General features: G+C 45.5%; 2 protein-coding genes across 2 annotated transcripts in view; one reads left to right on the top strand and one right to left on the bottom strand.

The window, feature by feature from the left end:
• The window catches only part of LOC117042396 (oocyte zinc finger protein XlCOF6-like), a 449,944-nt gene that overhangs the window by 207,847 nt on the left and 219,976 nt on the right, over positions 1-22,121 (top strand). The gene's annotated exons all lie outside the window — the stretch shown is intronic.
• LOC117042132 (zinc finger protein RFP-like) lies at positions 4,107-14,946 on the bottom strand. Its single transcript, XM_033141623.1, has 7 exons — positions 14,505-14,946; positions 11,655-11,750; positions 9,922-10,152; positions 9,026-9,048; positions 8,309-8,427; positions 6,877-6,903; positions 4,107-5,503 (listed from the first exon to the last, which is right to left on the bottom strand). The coding sequence occupies exons 1-7, from the start codon at positions 14,904-14,906 to the stop codon at positions 4,953-4,955; spliced, it is 1,449 nt and encodes a 482-aa protein (XP_032997514.1). The 5' UTR covers positions 14,907-14,946; the 3' UTR covers positions 4,107-4,952.

Raw genomic sequence — 22,121 nt, 5'->3', positions numbered from 1 at the left:
TATTTTATCGTGTTTTCTATATTCTGCTGGGAGCCGCCCAGAGTGGCTGGGGAGGCCCAGCCAGATGGGTGGGGTATAAGTAAAGGTAAAGGGACCCCAGACCATTAGGTCCAGTCGCGGACGACTCTGGGGTTGTGGCGTTCATCTCGCTTTACTAGCCAAGGGAGCCGGCGTACAGCTTCTGGGTCATGTGGCCAGCATGAGTAAGCCGCTTTCTGGCAAACCAGAGCAGCGCATGGAATCGCCGTTTACCTTCCCGCCAGAGCAGTACCTATTTATTTTACTTGCACTTTGACGTGCTTTCGAACTGCTAGGTTGGCAGGAGCTGGGACCGAGCAACGGGAGCTCACCCCGTCGCAGGGATTCGAACCGCCAACCTTCTGATCAGCAAGACCAAGGCTCTGTGGTTTAACCCACAGTGCCACCCACGTCCCTTTTGGGGTATAAGTAATATATTATTATTATTACAATAACTCTCAGGTAGGTCCCAGGTTCAATCTCTGGCATAACCTGGCACAGCTGGGAGAGTTCTCCTGTCTGAAACCTTCGGGACCAGCGTTAGAAACTCAGACCCACCTATAAGCTAATTGCCAGATGGCACCTTAAGTTTAAGTTGCTTTCACCAGAACGTAACGTCTAGGCACCTTTTTAAAAACGAAATTAATTTTTTATTATTCATCTCGTCCTATGCCACTTGATATTTTAAAGGGAATAGAAAAAAAAATCTCCAAGCAGTTTGCAACGTATAAAAACACCAAACAAAACCATCTAGCATAAAACAAATTCAAGCCTCAAGGAAAATAGTTCAGATTCTTCTCTAAGTGACACTTTGCTTTCCCCACATTTCTTTACCTACTAGGGGTTAGACAGAATGTCGGACTAGGACCTGGGAGATCAGGGTTCAAATCCCCCACTCAGTCATGAAGCAACCCTGGGAGACCTTAGAGTCAGTCCCAGACTCAACCTACCTCACAGGCAGGGTGGCAAGACTTGATTTAAATCATCTTTTTACAGAAAAGACTCATTCTTGCTGGTATAATCTCAATATTTACAACCAGATGAAGGCTTCGTTTTTGGAATAATAACTTTTCAGAGTAGTTTTTACAGTTACTAATTTGGTTATAGTATTAGAAATACACAGACTGATAATTATGAAATTATTGTGAGGTTTAATAAGTTAACTATTTATGTTTGGGCAACTTTTCTGCTGTACTTTACTGGAAGGAGAAAAATAACCATTTCCTTAATAGCAGTTTAAACAATTTATTTAACTAAAACAATAACATTACAGCATATGTATCCAGGTTTGTTAACTGATGCAGTTAAACATTAAAAAAACCAAAAACCTTAAACTGAGTTTTAGCACACATGAAAAACTTAAAACCAATCCTTATTTCCTTATAGCCTTTGGACTATAATGTAACTTAAACAGAAAACTATCTTTAGAAAGATTTTTCCTCCAAAAGCATCTTATTTTTTAAAATTCCAATTTAAAAAAAAATCCGATTTAAAAATTTTTTTAATCCGATTTTTAATTTTTTTTTAAAAAAAAATCACTGATTTTTATCCACCCTGCTCACAAGCTTGTTGTAGGGATCAACTCGCTTGGCTTCTCACTGCCCCCTCCCACCTGCAAACTCAACCCCAAGCAGATGGGTAAGGGTTGGCCCAAGGTATGTCGGCACCAGAGGGATACCACGAAATGACACCTGCCCCGTCCCCGCCAGGACAAAAGGGAGAGGGAAGACCAGCTTAGGGCCCCACTCTCTTGCCCCCCCCCCCCAAATGTAAAGGAAAAAAAAACTGGATGTACATTTCCAAAATATAAGATAAAAAACCAAATAAAATAAAACCTACATTCAGCAACAGTGTTTTGTAGGCTCCTATGATGTAAGTCATGGGCCCTGCCTGCTAGACTGCTCCCTAAAATATCACCGGTTTGCTATTATTATCTCATGTTACAGCAAGTTTCTAGAGACTAGATTATGAGCCTTTGTAAATTGTGTTTCTAAAGGAACTTTTGTTATTGCCGAATGCCAACGTGTTTGCATTATTAAGTTTGTTATGAATTAAAAAAAATCATTTTAAGTTAGAGCTTAATAATTATTTCACTATTAATATGCATGCTGTTGTTGTTGTTCAGTCGTGTCCAACACTTCGTGACCCCATGGACCAGAGTACGCCAGGCACCCCTATCCTCCACTGCTTCCCGCAGTTTGGCCAAACTCGTATGCATACTTCTTCTTAATTGTATTTCACTATTAATATACTTCATCTTAATTGTATTTCAGTTCAACCATTACTTTGATAAAAAATACATGCTTTGTTATGTGCAAATGGCTTGAGATCCCTAGGAGGTCCATAAATTACCATATAGCATATATTCAACACAAAAAAGCAGCAATTTGTTGTTGACAAAGGACATATAAAGAACCCCATTACCCTCAGTTGCTTAGGGCCTCATCAAACCTAAATCCGGCCCCGCATCTGCCCCCCTACCCCACCCTAAAATGCCACCCGATTCAGCGCAGTGGGGACACCCGCCGCCTGCCTCCCCGCTTGGCAGCAACAGCTTACGTGGTTGGGGGTCCACGCAGAAACCATTGCACCCCCCCATCCGCCCCCCACCCAAAAAAACACCGACGGATTTTTCACCGAACCAGCAAACACCTTTCAGGGAGGAGCAACGAGGAGAAGCCGCGCCTGCAAAGCCGAGCCCAAAACAAAAGGCAGCGCGAGTCGCGGGGGGTGGCGGCGCGGAACGGCTCCTCTGATTGGACCGGGCGCGGCTCAGGAACGTTCCAGGAACGTTCCCCTCGCCCAATCCGTGAGCGAGCAGTGGGGGGGGGGAACCTCGGGTTCCCATTGCTTTCTCCGCCCGCCCCGTGCGGAAAGCCAGCGGAAGTGGGTGGATCCGTGGAGCTTTGCTTTCGAGTTGCTCCTTCCTGGGAGGTGGACTGGGCTGTGTGCACGTGTCGTTACTGAAAGCATGCCGCTCCGGGTTTTGGCGCTGGGGGGCAGCAGAGCTCCTTCAGCCACGCGCCTCCTTTTTTTTTAGGTTGGACGCCTGTATTGCAAGGGGGGGGGTTGGACTAGATGACCCTTGGGGATCCCGATTGTGTGGCTCCCTCCCTCTTTGGCTGCAGCCCTTCGAAGTGTAGCAAATCTTGGCCAGTGCATGTCAAAAGCAGCACACGCTTTTTGTGTGTGTGTGTGGAACAATGTAACTTTGGCGTATGGCTAGTCAGAATTTAAAACCACAAAATATATAATCAAAATAAAAACAACAACCCAATTTGTTGTTGTTGTTCAGTCGTTCAGTCGTGTCCGACTCTTCGTGACCCCATGGACCAGAGCACGCCAGGCAAACCTATCTTTCACTGCCTCCCGCAGTTTGTCCAAACTCATGCCAGTCGTCTGCAAGTCTACTATTCCACTATAGTGCAATTGGGGGTGGGGGTGGGGGGTGGGGAGGAAGCATCTGCATCAGTGAAAGGTGACCTTCTTCCAGTCATTTAGATGTAGTGGTTAAGAGTGGTAGACTCGTAATCTGGTGAACTGGGTTCGCGTCTCCGCTCCTCCACATGCAGCTGCTGGGTGACCTTGGGCTAGTCACACTTCTCTGAAGTCTCTCAGCCCCACTCACTTCACAGAGTGTTTGTTGTGGGGGAGGAAGGGAAAGGAGAATGTTAGCCGCTTTGAGACTACTTCGGGTAGTGAAAAGCGGGATATCAAATCCAAACTCTTCTTCATCATTTTCATCATTATTTCATAACATTTATACCCCGCTTGATTGTATTTTTTTTTTTTTTTACAAAACACACAACAGGTAGACATCTGCACAGCATTTCTCCGCAGATGTGGGGGATTCCCTTCATTTTCACTGAACTTCTGCCTGCTCAGATATTTCCCAGGCTGAATAGAAACAAAGTGTTGGTGCCACACACCCCTGCAGTACACTAAGCAGCCGCAGGACAACCCATTTCAGGAGGAAGCAAATTAAGGAAACCATTATCTTCAAGGAGCTGCTACTGACCTCATAGGGAATGTATGTGCGAAGAACACACAATAGGATTGCAAAAGTTTGTAGGGTTTTTTATTTTTCCAAAAAAACAAACTCTTCCATAGCTGCAGCTTAGGATTCAAAATAACATCAACCATCGTGCTCTGATCCGCTCCCCAGCTTGCCGCCTTTACCAGACTACAACCTCTTCCCCCTAGGTCGCCAATTCTAAAGACTCTCCTTTCAAACTATGCTTTGTTTTCTGAACTAACTCAGAACTGGAGGAGGGGCCCCACCCAACAGCTATCTGGTCCAGAATCCCATTCTCCTTCATTTTTCTTAATGGCCCATTCCTTCCTTCTTTTCTTCCTTTCACCATGTAGTTCTTTTATTATTAATATTTTAAAGTTTTTCAGTTGCACAAAATAAAGTAGAAAAATAATGGTGTGGGAGCCATGGCTCGTCTCCCAGGCACTTTCTTGACACGGGGAAGCTGGCCTGGCTTATATTTTAATGCTTGCTAAACCTACTGCCTGGCATCCAGTTCTAACACACCACACATAGATTAAATTGTAACATTTACTGGATCCAGAAATTTAGGGTGTCTGGCACCCACAAACTCATAACACTGCAGAGAAAATGCTAGGCTGTCAACTCCCCTCAGGGTGGGGGTGGTAGAGCTAGTGTGGGAGCCATGGCTCATCTCCCAGGCACTTTCCTGACACGGGGAAGCCGGCCTGGCTTATATTTTAATGCTTGCTAAACCTACTGCCTGGCATCCAGTTCTAACACACCACACACAGATTAAATTCTAACATTTACTGGATCCAGAAATTTAGGGTGTCTGGCACCCACAAACTCATAACACTGCAGAGGAAATGCTAGGCTGTCACCTCCTCTCAGGGTGGGGGGTGGTAGAGCTGCGAGCAGTGAGGATCGTCCTCATGACTCAACACTTCAGACCAACTCCCCACCAAACATGGAAAAAGGGCTGGACCTTCTCCCCAGAGAATGAGGCTTGTTGGAAATTGAAGATCAAGTCATTGGTGTGGGCATCATAGAATTCCACACGGCCCTCATCATAGTCTAGGGACACCCGGATCTTCCTGGGCTCATAGCTCAAGCTCAAAGGGGTCCGCTCAGGGAGGGTTGAAGCCCAGAAGGGATCAGATGAGGCTGACTCATCCTTTGCCTTCCCAATGGCCCAGATCCCCTCAGAAGGAAGCATGCTGACAAAGCCTTTGCGCCTGACAGACTCTCTTGCAACCCCTACGGCCCAGGTGGCCCGTTCCCTTTCCTCCTCCTCCTCCTCCTCCACCACCACCTCCCACCAATATCTTCCGGTGGCGAATTTTGCATGGCCCAGCACGTAGAGCATGTTGTCGAATCTCCCAGGGTTGTCCAGCGTGTCCTGCCTTCCCCTTCTCCTTCTCAGACACTTCAGGTCTTCGGTTATAACAAGAAAGGGGTGTGCTGTTCCTGGATCCAGAGTGACACTCACTGTGAGGAGGAAGAAGAAGAAGAAGAAGAGGAGAATATGACAAAGGAGGCTGGATGACTGATGATGCCAGGCAAAGGCTCAGTCTCACCTACTGGAGAGAGGCTCGAAAACACTCCAGGCCTGTTCCTGAGGCCCAGCAAAGAGTGGAAAGGTCCACTCCTTCAATTACAGGCAGGCTGAGGACAGAGAGGCACTGTGGACCCCCACTCACATATGGATATTTTGGAAGTCCCACACCCCTAAATTAATAATAATAATAATAATAATAATAATAATAATAATAATAATAATACCCCGCCCATCCAGCTGGGTTTCCCCAGGCACTCTGGACAGCTCCCAACAGAATGCTAAAAGCATCAAACATTAAAAACTTCCCTAAACAGGGCTGCCTTCAGATGTCTTCTAAAAGTCAGATAGTTGTTTATTTCCACAGGGAGGGCGCCACTACTGAGAAGGCCCTCTGCCTAGTTCCCTGTAACCTCACCACCAGAAGGCCCTCGGAGCTGGACCTCAGTGTCTGGGCTGAGCGATGGGGGTGGAGAAGCTCCTTCAGGTATATTCAACCGAGGCCTTTTACGGCTTTAAAGGCCAACACTTTGAATTGTGCTCAGAAACGTACTGGGAGCCAATGTAGGTCTTTAAGGACTGGTGTTATATGGTCTTGGCGGCCACTCCCAGTCACCAGTCTAGTTGCTGCATTCTGGATTAAGCAGGCACTGACTATATCTGAAGGAACGTCTCCACCCCCATCGATCTACCCGGACACTGAGGTCCAGCGCCGAGGGCCTTCTGGCGGTTCCCTCATTACGAGAAGCCAAGCTACTGGGAACTAGACAGAGGGCCTTCTCGGTAGTGGCACCCGCCCTGTGGAATACCCTCCCACCAGATGTCAAAGAGAACAACAACTACCAGACTTTTAGAAGACAACTTAAGGCAGCCCTGTTTAGGGAAGCTTTTAATGTCTGATGAATTATTGTATTTTAATATTGTGTTGGAAGCCGCCCAGAGTGGCTGGGGAGGCCCAGCCAGATGGGCGGGGTATAAATAATAAATTATTATTATTATTATTATTATTATTATTATTATTATTATTATTATTCTACATGTGGAATCCCTGCCATCCAGCATCTTAGTTGTCCTCTCATTGATGAGCCCAATTTCTGTTCACATGAAAGAAAATAAATTGACTTTTCCAGAAGAGGGGTTGCAAGAAGCCACCCGCCTAAGGCCCTGAGACCTTTTGATGAAGATTGGGTATATAAATCTAACAAATGAAATATTTTTTTTTTTAAGGCAAGCAGATGAAACACTTGAACGAGGGACTAACACTGGTGGACATTTTCTCTTCTTCCATTCCTTACAGATAGTTTACCTTTGTTCGGTGCCTGCATCAGTAGCCCTGTTACACGGAAGAAAGAGAGACTAATTAGAAACGTGGTCAAAAGTCCATCAAGTATATACCTTGTTAGCCGTCCCTGCCCCCCCAAGCCCCACCCTCATACTAAATTCTTGATTAATGAGGCCTATCGTGGATATAATTGGGGAGACGGGTCGGAAGATGGGTCAGGTGGCCAATTACTCATAGACGAAAAACAAGGATTGCCTAAAAAGAAAAACAACAACTGTGAATAAAATTGGCACACGTTATGCTCATTGATCGGCAGTGGGGGGCTCCCATTGCGAATGGGGGTGGGGAGGCATAAAGGCAAAGTTTAGATGAAGCCAGAGCTAATGACAAGCAAAGATAAATATCTCTAGTTTTCTCTCCATAGTCTTCTCGGCTAAGGGCTTGTCTATACTGTTGTTTAATGTAGGCTGTAATGTTCCGTCAGTTCTCTGTTATTCAAATGATGGGTCTCCTCTAAATCAGCACCTCCCCACACTTTACCCTCCCTCAATCCCAGGTTTTCTCATCCCTTCTCCTTTTCAGAGTATCTCTGGTATGTGGAGAAAAATATATAATCGCAGGTGGATTCTAGCGTGACCTTGCCATGTATATACCAGGATCACAAACACCGCTTCCTTCCTTCCTTCTTGACTCACCTGGGGCATGTTCAAGGAGGGAGAGGCATGGATAACTTTGTTGTGTATTGATTCAAGGGTTATTATATCTGTATTACTATTGTCTGTATTCACATTAGGTGAAAGTAACTGCCTTCCTGTTCCAGAAAGAAAAGCTACTATTGGTTCATTCAAGTTGCTGCATTTGGATCCTCAGTCTTAATGGTTCCCACCAAAAGGCAGCTTTGTGATTGCTTGAGATTGTTTCCTCCAAAATGTATCCTTTCTAGCCAGTCTTCTGTCCCTATAAATGTAGCTTCCCTCTCCTCAGTTCCCCAGTCTTGTTTGCCTGAATAAAGAGTGTTACATGAAGAAGCTGTCTCCTGCCTGCTATGTCAGAGAGCTGAAATCACTTGCTGAAATCATTATCCTCACGCTACTACAAACTTATTCAAGGGAAGGGTTTTCAAACACCTATAAAGTAACCACACGCCCATTATGGATGGCAGGATCTAGAATCCACCTAGATTGAAAACAGCATTCCAGACTGAGATCAACTGCATTTTTGTGCTACAAATGGCTAAGTGTGTGCACAGCCAAGGAGGATAGTTGCATCAAATGAATTCTAGGAAGTGGGTGGAATGAGGGAAATGTGATTTGAGACCCCCTGGATCATTCCAGGTAAGAGTCAGCTCCTCTTTAGCAAAATTCTGACTTTTGCAGCAACCAACTGAGATGCGGAACTGCCTGACAAATGGCGTCCTTCCTCCTCCACGGACTGACCCTCCAACCCCAAAGAATACCTTTGCATTTCTCCATGGTATCCTTCAGAACTGAATTTTTCTGAGTGTAACTTATGAGTCTCTCTTCCATGCCTGGAGTGATTCCCAGCAGTGTCCGCCTTCTTTTCAACTCCTGAAACCTGGAAGGAAGGTGGGTCAGCCTAAGAGATGGGTTAAACCAGGGGTCAGCAACCTTTTTCAGCCGTGGGCCGGCCCACCGTCCCTCAGACCATGTGGTGGGCCGGACTATATTTCTTTTTTTTTGGGGGGGGGTGAATGAATTCCTATGCCCCACAAATAACCCAGAGATGCATTTTAAACAAAAGGACACATTCTACTCATGTAAAAACACCAGGCAGGCCCCACAAACAACCCAGAGATGCATTTTAAACAAAAGGACACATTCTACTCATGTAAAAACACCAGGCAGGCCCCACAAATAACCCAGAGATGCCTTTTAAACAAAAGGACACATTCTACTCATATAAAAACACCAGGCAGGCCCCACAAACAACCCAGAGATGCCTTTTAAACAAAAGGACACATTCTACTCATGTAAAAACACGGTGATTTCCGGACTGTTCGTGGGCTGGATTGAGAAGGTGATTGGGCTGCATCTGGCCCATGGGCCTTAGGTTGCCTACCCCTGGTTTAAAGAGCAGCAACAACAACAACAACCAATGGGGACTACCTGCCACTGGAAAAGGATGGGAAGGAGACTGAGAAAGAGTCACGTACCTGATCACTGTAGTCCCGATACTCTGAAAGACAGCATGAGAGAAATGGGTCTCAGGTGGAACACAATCAGGGCATTTTGCTCTATTGGATATTACTTTTCTTGGAAAGACTCCATGCACACAACATTATAAAAAGGTAGAGGACCCCTGGACGGTTGTGTCCAGTCAAAGGCGAGTATGGAGTTGCAGCCCTCATCTCGCTTTCAGACCGAGGGAGCCGGTGTTTGTCCACAGACAGCTTTCCGGGTCATGCGGCCAGCAAGACTAAACAGCTTCTGGCGCAAAGGGACACCGTGACGAATGCCAGAGCGCATGGAAACATTATACATTCAATGGACACAGAGACTGTATTCTCTTCTATCAAGTAGTCCATATACAACCTGGACCTATTACACATTCAGTGCCGTGGGAAAGCGCTTTTTCACAAATTAAGTTTCATTCTCAAAATAAAAGCTTAATGCAGATTGATTCTGCGTTACCCCCCAGTGTGTGCAGTTGAAAATGGACGGAGGCAGCCCCGGCAATGGGGGATGGGATCTGCCCAATGTCACTGTGGCTGGGTGTACACCAAGATTTCAACCCCCAATTCCTTCTTAGTTCACCTAGCGTGAGGGGCAGGGAGGGAAAGCCATAGAGAACCGAATTCAAGGAGAGCTTCTTCCAACGTGTATCGAGTAACCAACTGCACCCACTTTTGGGGACGGAAGGTTCTAGAAACAACCTGGACCGAAACCAGCATGTTGAGGATGAGCATGCATGGTTCCACGCTGAGAAAAAGTACTCCTTTGTGCAACAAATGGATAGTAAGTTTGTACAGAGCCCAAGTGTCCTCCCCAGGGACCGTGACTTCTTTAAGTCCCAGGATCAGGGAGCCTGCCTTTGTGTTTCACATCTCACCTTCAGGAACTCAATAGCGGGCAGTTGGCACTTCGTCTCCATGTCTGTGATGAGGTTGCTGAGACCGGCAATATCCTCCGAGAGCCGGACGATATTTCTTTCCTTTTTCTTCCTCATCTCTTTCTCCAGATCCTCCAGCTCGGTCAGCCAAAAGCGCTGGAGCTCCTCCAGGAAGTTGTGCATTTGCTCAAAAGCGCCCGTGATCTTGTTCTTCTCCTCCTCTATCTCCGCCTGAAGGGGAAATAGAAATTGGGGAGGGGGTAGAGGTGGAAGCCGAGTGCCGTTCAAGGGAGCATAGCGACAGGCCTGCGACTGATACTGCAATAGAATTCCACACATAATGATTCTTTAACGTACCACAGTGCAGTCAATTTCCACAGGATTCTTAGGAATGATTTTTGTTGTTGTTCTTGGTACTGACTTTGTCATCACTTTGGAAGGGGGACACCACAGAAATTTTTCCGTTGCCGGATTGACCATGGAGTTTGTGGTGCAGGCTGGGGGAAAAGGCTCTCAGAATAAATGAAAAAAAATTGCATACAGCTGTACCTTGGATCCCGAACGTCTTGTGAGTCAAATATTTTGGCTCCTGAATGCCACCAAACCAGAAGTGACTGTTCTGGTTTGCAAACTTTTTTGGGGGGGAACCCAAACGTCTGACGCAGCTTCCGGTTGGCTGCAGAAGCTTCCTGCAGCCAATCGGAAGCCACGCCTTGGTTCCCGAACGTTTTGGAAGTCGAACGGACTTCCGCCACGGATTCTGTTCGACTTTCGAGGTACCACTGTACACACAAACACACTAAGAATTGTAAACTCGTAATCTGGTGAACCGGGTTCGCGTCTCCGTTCCTCCACATGCAGCTGCTGGGTGACCTTGGGCTAGTCACACTTCTTTGAGGTCTCTCAGCCCCACTCACCTCACAGAGTGTTTATTGTGGGGGAGGAAGGGAGAGGAGAATGTTAGCCGCTTTGAGACTCCTGCGGGTAGTGATAAAGCAGGATATCAAATGCAAACTCTTCAATATTAGAGATTAATGATATACATTAATATTGGGAATAGAACAAAATTAGAATCAGGTAAGTGGTAAAAACGGCCACCTAGTTCACATGTTTATATGTTTATATTTTGAATTAGATATATACATATGGGAGCACCAAAATCTTTTAAGTGTCTCCAAAGGTATTAATCCAGCCCTGCAAAGGCAGTCTGCCATTTATCTGTTGGAATAGCATTCCACAGCATGGGATCTGCAACACCAAACACCTGATTTCTTGTGGAGTTTTGTCAGGCCTCTCTAACGTGGGAAACAACCAGTGCTATTTTTCCTAGAAAAAGAGGTGCCGGAAGCTCACCACGAACCTCTCCCTTGTTCTCTTATTGTTCCCTCACGTTATCCCCGTCTTTGAGCTGATTAGAAGGGCTCAGGTGGCCTTGGTGGCAGGGCTGGCAAAATGTCCTGGCCTGGCCCTGCTTTAAGGTATCCTGGACCCAAGATGTTCAGGGCCCTTCATATTAACACAAGAGCACACTGAGCCGGTAGCAAATGGGCATCCAGCACAGATGTGTGGGTTTTTTTCCCCTGAGGGGGGATGCACAGCAACTTTACTGAGCTCTAAGGCAGAAACGTGAACACAGCTTGAGATATCTGCCGACATACATATCCAGGACGACAGAACTGCTGGCCAAACCAGGACTCATCCCCAATGTGGGGACTATAGCAGCAAAGACCTACCGGATATGCCTGGATCCTCTCTTCTTCAGCCAGTTTCCATTCCACAATCACTCGTCTCTCTTGCACCAGAAACTGCATCTGGGTCTGGATTTTTTGCTGTAGGAAACGAAATGAAGTTTTTTGACCTGCGAGAAATCAGCCAATTTGACAAGATTCCGCCCCACAAAATATTGCATTTTTTATTTTTATTTTTGCAATAAGGAGCGTGACATGGAAATGCACTGGAAAGCATGGGATGGAAGTCATCGAGCTTTCCCAGAAATAAACCGGAATTAACGCTAATCAAATAGCCTCCACTGTCTAATCTCCCTGCAAACAAATCAGAACGAATGCTCAATAAACAAGTCATTTGTAAGTGCCTTATGTCCAGTCTTTATAGAGCATTCATTTTTATTCATTTGTGGGTTATGTGTACATGCTATTAGTCTTTTTTTTTTACCACACTTTTCAAGAACTCAGTATTGCCCCACAAGCTTCCTCATTTCAGAAGTTTGATGGGTGTGTGTCGAGAGAGAGAAAGGGTCATTTTGCTGTTGTCATTTAAGGTAAAGGGACCCTTGACCATTAGGTCCAGTCGTGTTCGATTCTGGGGTTGCGGCGCTCATCTCGCGTTACTGGCCGAGGGAGCCAGCGTACAGCTTCCGGGTCATGTGGCCAGCATGACTAAGCCGCTTCTGGCGAACCAGAGCAGCGCACGGAAACGCCTTTTACCTTCCTGCGTGGAGCGGTACCTATTTATCTACTTGCACTTTGACGTGCTTTCAAACTGCTAGGTGGGCATGAGCAGGGACCAAGCAACGGGAGCTCACCCCATCGCGGGGATTCGAACCGCCGACCTTCTGATCAGCAAGCCCTAGGCTCTGTGGTTTAACCCAGAGGGTCATTTTGCTGTTGTCATTATCCCCATTTAAAGAACTGCCATACCACTTTAAACAGCCATGGCTCTCCCCCCCCCCCCCCCGAATTATTGGAGCTGTAGTTTGCTTAGGGTGCTGAGAGTTGTTTGGAGACCCCCCCCCCTCATCCGCCTCTCAGAGGTACAATTCTAAATGTCTAAAATGCCTCTGGGGGAGGGTGAAATTCCTTTAAAATATTTTTGGAGATTTTGCCAAAAAAAAAAAAAAAAAACTCAACACCTTTGTGTTCAGATTTTCACTTTTTTGAAATATGACAACCCTAGTTTTAACAATCAATCCCTCTTCCCTGGGAATTTTGAGAACTGTAGGCCTAGCTGTGAGGAGAGCAGCGGGTCTCCTAACAACTCTCAGCGCTTTTTACAAGCTCCAGCTCCCAGAATTCTTTGGGGGGGGGGGAAACCATGGCTGTTGAAATGGTATTAAACACATAGTGCTCCAAATGTGCAGGTGGGGCCATTGTTAAACAATTAAGAGTCAGAAATCCTTGCCAATATCTTATTTATTTGTTCCATTTCTACCCCACCCTTCCTCCTGAAGGAGTCCTTCCTCTCGATTCCTTCCATTAGGCTCCGCTCTACATAATCAGCTGTCAATTAATTATTACTATTATTACATCTATCAAATTTAAACGCTACACTCCGCATGAAGATTTAAAGATCGCAGGGCACTTTACAATATAAAAACATAGAATTAAGCCACAAAATCAACGACACCACTTCCTGTTGATAACAAATCTATCTTTGGAAACCGCTAACCAGTGATGGCCAAACCTGGCCCTCCAGCAGTTTTGGGACTACAATTCCCATCATCATGGTCCTGTTAGCTAGGGATGTTGGGAGTTGTAGCCCCAAAACAGCTGGAGGTCCAAGTTTTGGCCATCACTGTGCTAAACCTTTTGCCCCAGGTGATGTGTGCTGTAGCTCAACTTTTCTCATGCTAAAGGACAGACATGCACTTTGGCGGTGACTCAGCTACCCCCTTTTAAGCAGAGGTTGCTGATCCAGAAGCTGCGAATGGAAAAGGCTGCTCCAGTTAACCTTAGCAAATAAACAACAACGCTTCCGGTCTTGTTGGGAAAGTTACCTTAAATATCTTTTTCAACTCATTATAATTCAATCCCCCAAAAGGCCTTAGCTAGTTTGCACGTCCGCCACATGTGGTAAAAGGAGCCTTCTACTTCTTTACATTTTCAACAAAGATTTGACATTGATTTATATATATATTGGCTAGTTTGCTTGGTGTTAGGTACCATCTATATATCAGGGCTGATCGCTGAAAAATTGATGCTTTTGAATCTGGAGGAGGAGACTCTTGAGAGTCCCATGGACCGCAAGAAGTGCTGGAGGAGACTCTTGAGAGTCCCATGTTCTGCAAGAAGATCAAACTCATCCATTCTTAAGGAAATCAGCCCTGAGTGCTCACTGGGAGGACAGATCCTGAAGCTGAGGCTCCAATACTTTGGCCACCTCATGAGAAGAGAAGACGCCCTGGGAAAGACCCTGATGTTGGGAAAGATGGAGGGCACAAGGAGGACAACAAAGGACGAGGTGGTTGGACAGTGTTCTCGAAGCTACCAACATGAGTCTGACCAAACTACGGGAGGCAGTGGAAGACAGGAGTGCCTGGCATGCTCTGGTCCATGGGGTCACGAAGAGTCGGACACGACTAAACGACTAAACAACAACAACATATATCATAGCACGGTGGAGATTAAAGCTAAACCTGTGAAGCACATTCGAAGCACATCTTCCTCCTCAAAGAATTCTGGGCGCTATAGTTCACCCCACGCAGGGTTACAACTCCCAGTAACCGCAACTACAATGCCCATAATTCTTTGAAGGGGAAAATTGGCTTGGAATGGGCTTTCAAAGTAGAGTGCTCATGCAACCTAAGACACCATTCTGAGAATTGATGCCTGCAAGAGTTTTCCTACCTTCAACCACCGTGAAGCCTGGTCCAGATTAGTCACTTCGTGTTCGCTGTGCTCATTCGACCTCTTGCAGACGATGCAGATGGGGGCTGCGCAAGCCCTGCAGAAAAAGTGCAGGGGTTCCTCATGTCTCTCGCAACCGGTTCTCCCCACCTGGTGGGTGAACTTCTTGGCTATTTCGACCACGTTTGCCAGCTGCCGGTTCGGCCTGAAGCTGTTTCTCTGTATCACTTGCCTGCATTGGGGACAGGTTACCGGTCTTTGGGTTTCTTTCCAGCACCTGATGAGGCAGGCTTTGCAAAAATTGTGCCCGCAGTCCAGAATCACCGGGTCTTTGAAATATTCCAGGCAAATGGGGCAGGTGGTTTCGTCGCAGAACTGCCGGACGAGGCTCTGGGTTGTCATGTCTGCTCTGCTGCTCTCTGAAACAGAAGGGAGAAAGGGAGGGTGTTTTGCTTTTGGTTTCAAGGCACTGACTGTTTCCTGGAACTGCTGGGCTCTTGAGCATGAGTCATCCCAGATTAGCTGTTCCAAGCCACATCACTTAATTTTTAAAGGTGGGCGTTGGCTGTTGCCCATTATTCATTCAAAAATGCAGTGCTTTTTTCTGGGGGGACGCAGAGGTACGCATACCCCTAAACATTTTGTGAATCTACGCTGGCCTCATTGAGGGGCAGTACAGTATTTCAATATGAGTAGGAAAATGAGAGTACCCCTAAACTTATATATATATATATAGAAAAAAGCATTGCAAAAATGTATGCCTCCACAGAACAGCTTACCATCTCCAATCAAATCATCCACCTGACAATAACACTTACAAAATACATTTGACATGTGTTTGCGCCCGTTATTAGCTTATTATTGATTCTGATCACTTGTTGAACGCTTTAAATTGGTGTTTTTACTCACCATTTTATTGTTTTTGCAAAACAATTTTTTTTTACCATCAAGAGGTATAGAGTTCTCAAAATGCCTTCGTACTCAAACAACTTGGAACCTAAACACTGCAAACCTGGAAGTAAGTGTTCCAGTTTGCAAACTATTTTCGGAAGCCAAATGTTTAGGTGTTTAGGGGATGTTTTTAAAAGTCTGGAATGGATTACCATAATCCATTTTGCATTACTTTCTGTGGGAAATAACACCTTGGTTTTGGAACGCTTTGGTTTTGGAACGGACTTCCGGAACGGATTAAGTTTGAGAACCAAAGTACCACTGTACACATTTTATGAAATGAAGCATTATACAGATTGCAAAGAAACAATATTAAGGTGTCCAAACCGACATGAATGAAAAAAACTGCAGAAATTAAAGCCGGCTAATTTAGCTGAGATTCCTGCATGGCAAAGGGGGTTCAGCTAGATGGCTCTTGGGGTCCCTTCCAATAATAATAATAATAATAATAATAATAATAATAATAATTCCTTCTTTGTACCCTGCCCATCTGGCTGAGCTTCCCCAGCCACTCTGGGCAGCTCCCAAACAAATGTTAAAACAATACAGCGTTAGATATTAAAAACGTCCCTAAACAGGGCTGCCTTCAGATGTCTCTTAAAAATAGGATAGCTGCTTATTTCTCTACAATTCTCATATTCTAATTTGTCAACGCATGGGAGAAATGTTTTCGGCCAATGTCAAAAAACTTTAGATGGGGCATTTTAATACGAGCCGTGGATAAAAGCTGATTAACTCATTCTCACCCCACAGAATTGATTGGGGTTCCTGAATAAACCCACTCAGACTTTTGGAGTGATTATAGAAACTATAGAAAGAAAACTGAAATACGTGTGGGAAGGGTTGAGCATGGGAAGCTTGCGTTTCCAAAAGAGAAGGTCAAAGTAGCACGCAAACAGGAGGATGGAGGGAACAGGAGATAAGGAGTGAAGGCCGAAGGCCGTTGCTATGCAACTTTGCCGGAGCGAGACGGAACATCTGCTGTTTATGAATGCCTGAGGCATCAATATTGTGTCTTTTACCCCGGGCCGGTGGCACTTTCCTCTCTGCCTAAAGGGTATCCGTGGGGGTGAAGTGACAACCATTGCAATGCTTTTAATAAATTTGTCCGGTTTGACAGACAAATTGGGGCCTGGGTTCTTTTGGCTGCCCACGGCTATTGGGGCCAGTGAGTCCCCCTTCCAATATTTCCCCGACGAGACCAGCTGCTTTTACACTGTGTGATCTGCCTCCCGTTGCCTTCATCTCCCACACACCCCGGAATGGATTCTGTTCAACCTCCGAGGTACGACTGTATGACATAATATGGGGAAACCATGGAGGCGTGGAAAGGAAGTCAAATGACAAACGAATACCAATTAGGATGCATCTTATATTAAAATTGTAAAATTGACTGTTATGTACTGAGCTGAATCCTAGAACAATAGGATCCAGAATGCAGCAGTCTGGTTGGTCTGCAGGAGCCACCCAATCCAGCTCCAGGTGGAAGTGAGTCAGCAACCTGATTGGCCTGCAGGAGCGGCCAATCAGGCTCCTGGATGAAGTGAGTCAGCAACCTGATTGGCCTACAGGAGCAGCCCAGAAGTAGCCAATCACGCAAGGCCCATTGTGTAATTAATGTATATATAGCGGACGTTTTGGGGAAAGAGACATTCTTCTTTTGCTACTAAAAGCTGAATAAAGAGCATGAAATTCACACTCAGAGTCGAGTGAGTATATTTCACTGGCGACGAGGATGGGATCCTGCTGAACTGACCACCATGCACTGCACCACAGTGCCGCCACCTGCCGCACTGCTGCATCGCACCATGCATCCAGGCTTCAGCTCCAGGACCCAAGGAACTCTGAATGGCACTGACAGCAGCTTCTCGCCGTTCAACCCAGCATCAGGAGACTGGGAAGGTGACGCCACCAGTTTCAACTTCCTCCAAGAAGCTAAAGAGGTCACTGATGACGCCAAGAAGAGGGCGACATTCTTCAGCATCTGCAAAGAGGAGATGTTCGAAATCGCCCGGGCTCTCCTTGTGCCTGAAGATGTCGCTACCGTTTCTTACCAAACAATAATGGAACGGCTGAAGGGGCACTTCTCGCCACAGCCCTCGGTGGTAGCTTGTTGAAATGCCTTCTACGCAAAGCGGCAAGCCCCCAGGGAAACCATAACTGGGTTTGTGACCTCCCTCCGCCAAGCCGCCCGGTTATGCAACTTCTCAGAATTGGAGAACATGCTTCGTGACTGCCTCGTCAGTGGCCTGAGGGACGAGAAGCTGCAACGACACCTCTACGCCAAGAAGGACCTCACGTTCCAGGTTGCTCTAGAGGAGACCCCGGCAATCAAATATTTTTTAGGAATGTCCCCTGCCTGAAATCCCAGGAAGCGGCAACCAGTCAGTGTAGATCAGGAGTCAGCAACCTTTTTCAGCCGTGGGCCCGTCCACTGTCCCTCAGACCTTGTGGTGGGCCTGTCTATTTTGGGGGGGGGGGAGGGAGGGGGAATGAACAAATTCCTATGCCCCACAGATGCGTTTTAAATAAAAGCACACATTCTACTCATGTAAAAATACTAGGCCGGCCCCACAAATAACCTAGAGATGCATTTTAAATAAAAGGACACATTATACTCATGTAAAAACACGCTGATTCCCGCACTGCGGGGATTGAGAAGGCGATTTGGCCGCATCCGGCCCATGGGCCTTAGGTTGTCTACCCCCGGTGTAGATAATACTGAATTAGATAGACTCAGGGTGGACTATCCATTAGGCCTCTGGCATACAAAAAGACACAAGGGCCTACAATTTTTTTTGGGGGGGTGTCCTACAAAAAAATCAGTTCAGTTAAAGCAGATGGTTGCTTTTTATTTCGCTGTTTTCTCAATCTCTACAAACAACGTGCAGGAAAGTCTTAGGTAAATGTAAATCAAGCACTCACTTTGTGGCATTTCATGTTAACGAAATGACAGATCACATCTTCAAATAATTTTTTATTCCACAGCAGCTCACCCTCAGCTGAAAGTAGGGGAAAGTATCTCACGGTTGACCTTATAGGAGGTTCTTTATCTGTTTCCGTTCCTCTTCACCATTTGTCCCAGAAATGGCAAAATGGCATTCTTAAAAAGCCACTGATGCTTGGAAAGCTTGTCAGTTTGGCTTGTCATTTGTCCCATGATCTTTTCAGCCACAGATTTCCTGCCTGCAAACATACATGTGAAAAACCAGAAATTTGCGTGTAGGTGCATGTTTGAGATCTGATGGGATAGAGGCCACTTGATCCCTGCACGTAGAACTGTCCACAAGGAAAGCAAACCTTTCCTTTTTTATGGCACATGCCACTTGCCTTCTGCTAGCCTCAGTGACAAGTTTATCTAATACAGTCGTACTTTGGTTCCTGAACAGCTTAGCTGATGAACAAATCAGCTCCCAAACACCGCAAACCTGGAAGTAAGTGTTCCAGTTTGCGAACATTTTTTGGGAAGCTGAACGTCCGACGCTGCTTCCGATTTGAGTGCAGGAGGCTCCTGCAACCAATTGGAAGCTGCACCTTGGTTTTTGAAGAGTTTCGGGAGCTGAACGGACTCCCGCAGCTGATTAAGTTCGAGAACCAAGGTACCACTGTATAGAACAGAACTGTGTGCAAGATTTGTCACAGACACTCAAACCTGAGTCAGATGGCCACCTTCATCCAAAAAGGAGTTCTTTGGGTTGTTTATAGTCTCCTTGCAGTTCAATGGTGTGAGGTTATTGCACCATTATTTGCTCATTCTTGTGTACCATGACAAAAAATAAATAAATACATCACTGCAGGATGTTGGTAGCCATTTATTTACAGGTGAAACTCGAAAAATTAGAATATCGTGGAAAGGTTCATTTCTTTCAGTAATTCAACTTAAAAGATGAAACTAATATATGCGATAGACTCATGACATGCAAAGCGAGATATGTCAAGCCTTTGTTTGTTATAATTGTGATGATTATGGCGTACAGCTGACGAGAACCCCAAATTAACAATTCCAACTTTGGGGTTTTCATCAGCTGTACGCCATAATCATCACAATTATAACAAACAAAGGCTTGACATATCTCACCTTGCGTGTCATGAGTCTATCCTCATATATTAAACTCCAGTAGCTAATGAAAACAATTGCTTACATAAATGGATTTTTCCACAATATTCAAATTTTTCGAGTTTCACCTGTATTTGCGTTAATGAAGATGTTTTTAGCCTGGAAAATAGGAGACTAAGGGGAGATATGATAGAAGAAGAAGAAGAAGAAGAAGAAGAAGAAGAAGAAGAAGAAGAGGAGGAGGAGGAGGAGGAGTTTGGATTTGATATCCTGCTGTATCACTAAAGCCATCTTACAATATCTCAAGAGCTGTCACACGGAAGATGGAGCAAGCTTTTATTTATTTATTTATTCATTTATTTAGGAGGGCTTGAACCAATGGCTTCAAGTTACAAGAAATGAGATTCTGACTAAACATACGGAAAAACTTTCTGGCAGTAAGAACTGTTCAACGGTGGAACGGACTCCCTCGGGAGGTGGTGGACTCTCCTTCCTTGGAGGTTTTTAAGCAGAGGCTGGGTGGCCACCTGTCATGGATGCTTTAGTTGAGATTCCTGCATTGCTGGGGGGTTGGACTAGATGACCATTGGGCCCCTTCCAACTCTACAATTCTATGATATCTAAAAGTGTAACCAGTCTGCGTGCAAGTCAGTGGAGGACAAGGCTTTGGGCAGGCAACTGTGCTTGATTTGGCCTGGGAGGAGAACTGAGAAGGAAACAGGCCTGTTCTGTAACCTTGGGAGAGGATTAATGATATCTCCGAGCCATCCTCTTTGTCCAGGATGTTCTGTGTGCTCTCTCCTCCACCAGCTTCCTTTCTCAGAAGAGTTTCTGTTTGCTAGTGATATGCCCTGCTTGCTAGTAAACAGGTTCATGGTCAGGTGTTCAAATGCCTGTCTCAGCGACGTCTATGCTATTCCACGTCCACAGAATGGAAGATGGCAGGATCTGCAAGGATCATAGAATCATACAGTTGGAAGGGACCCTGAGGGTCATCTAGTCCAACCCCCTGAAATGCAGAGATCTCAGCTAAAGTATCCATGGCAGATGACCATCCAACCTCTGCTTATAAAACTCTTAGGGAAGGAATTCTATTATCCTGAGAGTGACCGGGTTCTCCACCTCTTCTTTAGAAGGTGCTTTAAGGCCCAAATGTTGAGAACAGCTGTTTTGTGTTGGTTGTTTTCTAAAACATGCCTACTGGGAAAATTTTGCTTCGGTTTTTAAAGTGGAACTGGTGTGTTTTGGCTGCTTGTGCTTGTGTGTGTATGTGTGTTACAATCAGGCATGAAATATTGTAAGAGTGCAGAATGACAGGACAGAAATATTTAATTCAAGTTGCTAGCATTCAAATTGCAAGTATTTTAAAATGATATGATCACCTGCAGGGTTGTGGGGGGGGGGAACACACATGGCCATCTGAAGCAATGAATTTTTTTTAAAAAAAGTAACTTTATTCTCTCTGTTACATAATCCTTTTAAAAGCACGCAAATGATGGCTAAGACAAAAACAACAACTAAAAACAGAAGTAACTGCGCTTTTACGAGGAAAGTACGGTCTGCATGTTCCCAAATCAGTATCGTGTCAAAGATAATAAAAGAAGAATTAATTTTAAAAGTGGGAATTTCTCCCTGTTAGCATTCAAATCACTCGAAGGGTATGTCCCAAACCTGCACTAAACATTTAAAGCTGTAGCATGCCACTTTGAACAGTCATGGCTTCTCCCAATGAATCCTGGGAACTGTAGTTTGTTAAGGGTGCCGAGAGTTGTTAGGAAACACCTACACGCCTCAACTTCCAGAGTGGTTTCCAATCATTCCCCATTCCCAGGGAAAGTCTAGCTCTGCGAGGGAAATAGGGGGCTCCTTACAACTCTCAGCACCCTTAAAAAAACTACAGTTCCCAGGACTCTTTCGAGGAAGCCATGACTATTCAAAGCAGCATGATGTAGCTTCAAACGTATTGCAAAGATGGGGATTAAGCCTGTCTAATTCTGACCTCATTCCACTACCACGCTTGTGTACTCTTTATAGTGGTTCCCCTCCTGCAGGAAACTCCTGCCTAGGCTCTCAGATGCACAGTCACGTGACCTGGAATGTCACATGACTACATAAGCCCTTCACCCACCAAAAGAAATGTGTTCCTCACCAGTGAGACCTCCCCATTGCAGCTACAAGCCTCTTTGTGTAGAAGGGAAACAGAGGCATGCACCGTGAGCCCCATCCCAAAATTGCACCCCAAACCCACCCCTTGACATTTCCGAAAGAGTAAGGCATGTTTAAGTACAGACCACTCTTTGTGATCACAACCCCCCGGTCATGGAGGGGATCCAAATGTGTGGAATGGCTACAAAGGGGCACCTTGCCCCTTTGCAGTTGTTGAGGGACAGATAAATATATATATTCCTTCATATGGAGGGAAAGAATGGTGGAAATAAAGCACAAGGAAATAAATGCAGAAGCTCAAAGTGAGCACAGTTAGACACTTCTTCCAATTGCAATATCCTGAAATAAATCTGCTTTCTACCACAAAATAATTTTTGAAAAGGTTTTCTGGTAAGAGTTCACATTTTTTGTTTGCCCCCGACACCGGCACAGTGAGGGCAATT

Source organism: Lacerta agilis, chromosome 2 (genome assembly GCF_009819535.1).
Source record: "Lacerta agilis isolate rLacAgi1 chromosome 2, rLacAgi1.pri, whole genome shotgun sequence".
NCBI classification, from domain to species: Eukaryota; Metazoa; Chordata; class Lepidosauria; order Squamata; family Lacertidae; genus Lacerta; species Lacerta agilis.
This window is presented reverse-complemented; position numbering and strand designations above follow the sequence as displayed.